Consider the following 2,436-nt stretch of genomic DNA (forward strand, 5'->3'; position numbering starts at 1 on the left):
ATACATTTATATAGAGAAATAAAGAATGTATATAAGCAATAAAATTATTACCATTATGTGGATCGACTTCTTCAAGGTTAAACAATACAATTATGTATACATAATTGAAGAATGCTCAATTACTTTATTGAGTTACTAGCTCTAATACACACATCAAAGTTCACCGAAACAAGGAATATCATTAATATCATCAAATAATAAGTGGCTTGAAGAAGAGTGTGTGTTCTGTGCAATATTTTCTAGATTTGCGAATAATGTTTCATTAGCCACACCCTCCATTTCACTTCTTGATCCATGATCGTCGACTCGGTCTTTTGATTTCTCCTTCATAATTTCGGGCATGGACCCGAACCGACTTGTCTTGTGGCTTGACCCCTCACCATTGGATGACTGGTTAGCCATCCTTGCTTAAGTAACCATCCCTGATTCAGTAACCCTACCCTCCATCTCACCATTCGATGAATGATTGCGGACCCACTCTTTGAATTTGGCCAGCATGACCTGTGGCATGCGCCGGAACCGTTTCCCCTTGTGGCTTGACCTCTTACCATCAGATGACTTGGGATCCGTTTCGGTTGACTCTGGGTCTTTGCAGTCAGCTAGGTGAATTTTCTAAAAGTAATTTTAAAAATTAGGGTTTTCTCAATATACTGTCCCATTTAAATAATCTTCATCAAGTTTACAACCATTAGTTTTTAATAGAAATAAAAAAAAAGTTAACAAGTAAAATTAATTTATCTAAGAGTGTAAGAGAGAATATTAGTTCCAAAAAGCTAGCAAAACAAGTAGGCTATAAAAATTGAAATGTCTAAATATTTTAGATATAACTTATTGTAAGTTTAAGTTGTTGAAAAACAAACCTGAAGATGACTTGCCACTTGCATTCTTGTTAGTCCAGGCACATTCATCTTCTTCACTATCTCCGTTGGAAAGATATCTAAATTGAAGCAATTATTAAATACTAAATGTTAGCTAGTTTCAATAGCATGCAATATTCATGTTTCAAAATTTTATATTTGTGACTACATTAGTGTTAGGAAAAAAATTTTACTTCCATCCCCTAGTTGATAACAAGCCTCACAAAATTTCCAGCGTAGCTCATCAGTCCAATGGATGCACATCTTTCTTTTCACATTTCCTTGGCTCATCATACTATCATCGAAGCTATGTTCGTTTTCAACATATTTTTCGTTATAGTAATCGTTTCGTTTACGCTTCCCTTTGTCCATACTGAACAAGTTGTTAGGGTTTTCCATTTCCCGAAACTCGATGCCACATGGTGGCGTAATGTAGCTGGCCGCCAGCCTTTCGCGCTCTCTCATCACGCGCATGGTCTCCCTCGCCACATCCTGCCATAGGTATCTTAGCATCTCGGGGTTCGCTGGCCTCTTAATGTAGAGAAAAGCCCCGTTCTCAATCACAATCTTGGCCATGCTCGGGTCGTCATCGTTCGACATCACTAGATGTGTACAAAATGAAATATTAGAGATAATTAGGTTATGAATTGAAATAAATATTGATATGAAAAGGTCCAAATATGTAGAAAATTAAATAGCTTACAAATTGTTGGTATTTCCATGCTTACTGCTAGTTGAAGAAGGTTGCCTACTTCAGATGAGGTGATGTTTGCTATGATCAAATTGATTTTCGTATTTCCATTTGTTAACGTGAAGATAGCATCGCCACCGGATTGGAAATGAGTAACTAATGTACCAAAAAAAGATGAATAAAATAAAAAAGAAGATAAATTTAAGTTAATTGAAAATATTTAGGGTTTCAAATACATAATTATAGATTGAGTTAAGCTTATCAAATATACATAAATAGATTTTGTAGGTGAAAATCAAGATTATTTATAGAAACTATAAATTAAAATAATCATTATATATCTAAAATTTATGACATATTATTGGATCTATTTCCTTTTTTTTATATGTATACAGGTGTGTAATCCAAAAACAACTCAATTCAAAAATTGTTTAATTGTTACCGATATCTTTTTCTTAGGATTATGGACGATCATCGCCAATGCAAATTTTCTTTATATAGCAACTTATAAATCAATACTTTGCAATATTAAAAAATTGCAAAAAGGATGATGTTGATTCTGATAGAACCAGAGACACGTTGTGGAGAACCAAAAACCAAGTTCAGCGATAAAGGTCTTAGGTTCGAATTCACCATGATGAGACCCCTTAAGTTTATTTCCACTTAACTATAAAAAAGAGCATATATATAAATATATCGATAGAACATACATAAATAATTAAAACATTAAAAATATAATTACCTCTATACTGACATGCTTCCATCAGGTTTGCGGTGTGTAAAAAATTCAATTCATGGTCCACAAGTACAGCATTAAGTTGATTCCTATGAATCGAAAGATATGATGTCATTTCGAATTAGGCTTTTTGCACTTAATTTATTGCAACA

At 33.6% G+C, this 2,436-nt stretch overlaps 1 protein-coding gene across 1 annotated transcript; it reads right to left on the reverse strand.

The window, feature by feature from the left end:
- Positions 1–408: 408 nt before the first annotated feature.
- On the reverse strand, positions 409–1,457 carry LOC121781542 (two-component response regulator ORR26-like). Its single transcript, XM_042179268.1, has 3 exons — positions 1,052–1,457; positions 861–937; positions 409–612 (listed from the first exon to the last, which is right to left on the reverse strand). Exons 1-3 carry the CDS (start codon positions 1,455–1,457, stop codon positions 409–411), a joined length of 687 nt encoding a protein of 228 aa, XP_042035202.1.
- Between the last annotated feature and the right edge of the window lie 979 nt (positions 1,458–2,436).

The sequence above is a fragment of the Salvia splendens genome, chromosome 20, assembly GCF_004379255.2.
Source record: "Salvia splendens isolate huo1 chromosome 20, SspV2, whole genome shotgun sequence".
Lineage (NCBI taxonomy): Eukaryota > Viridiplantae > Streptophyta > Magnoliopsida > Lamiales > Lamiaceae > Salvia > Salvia splendens.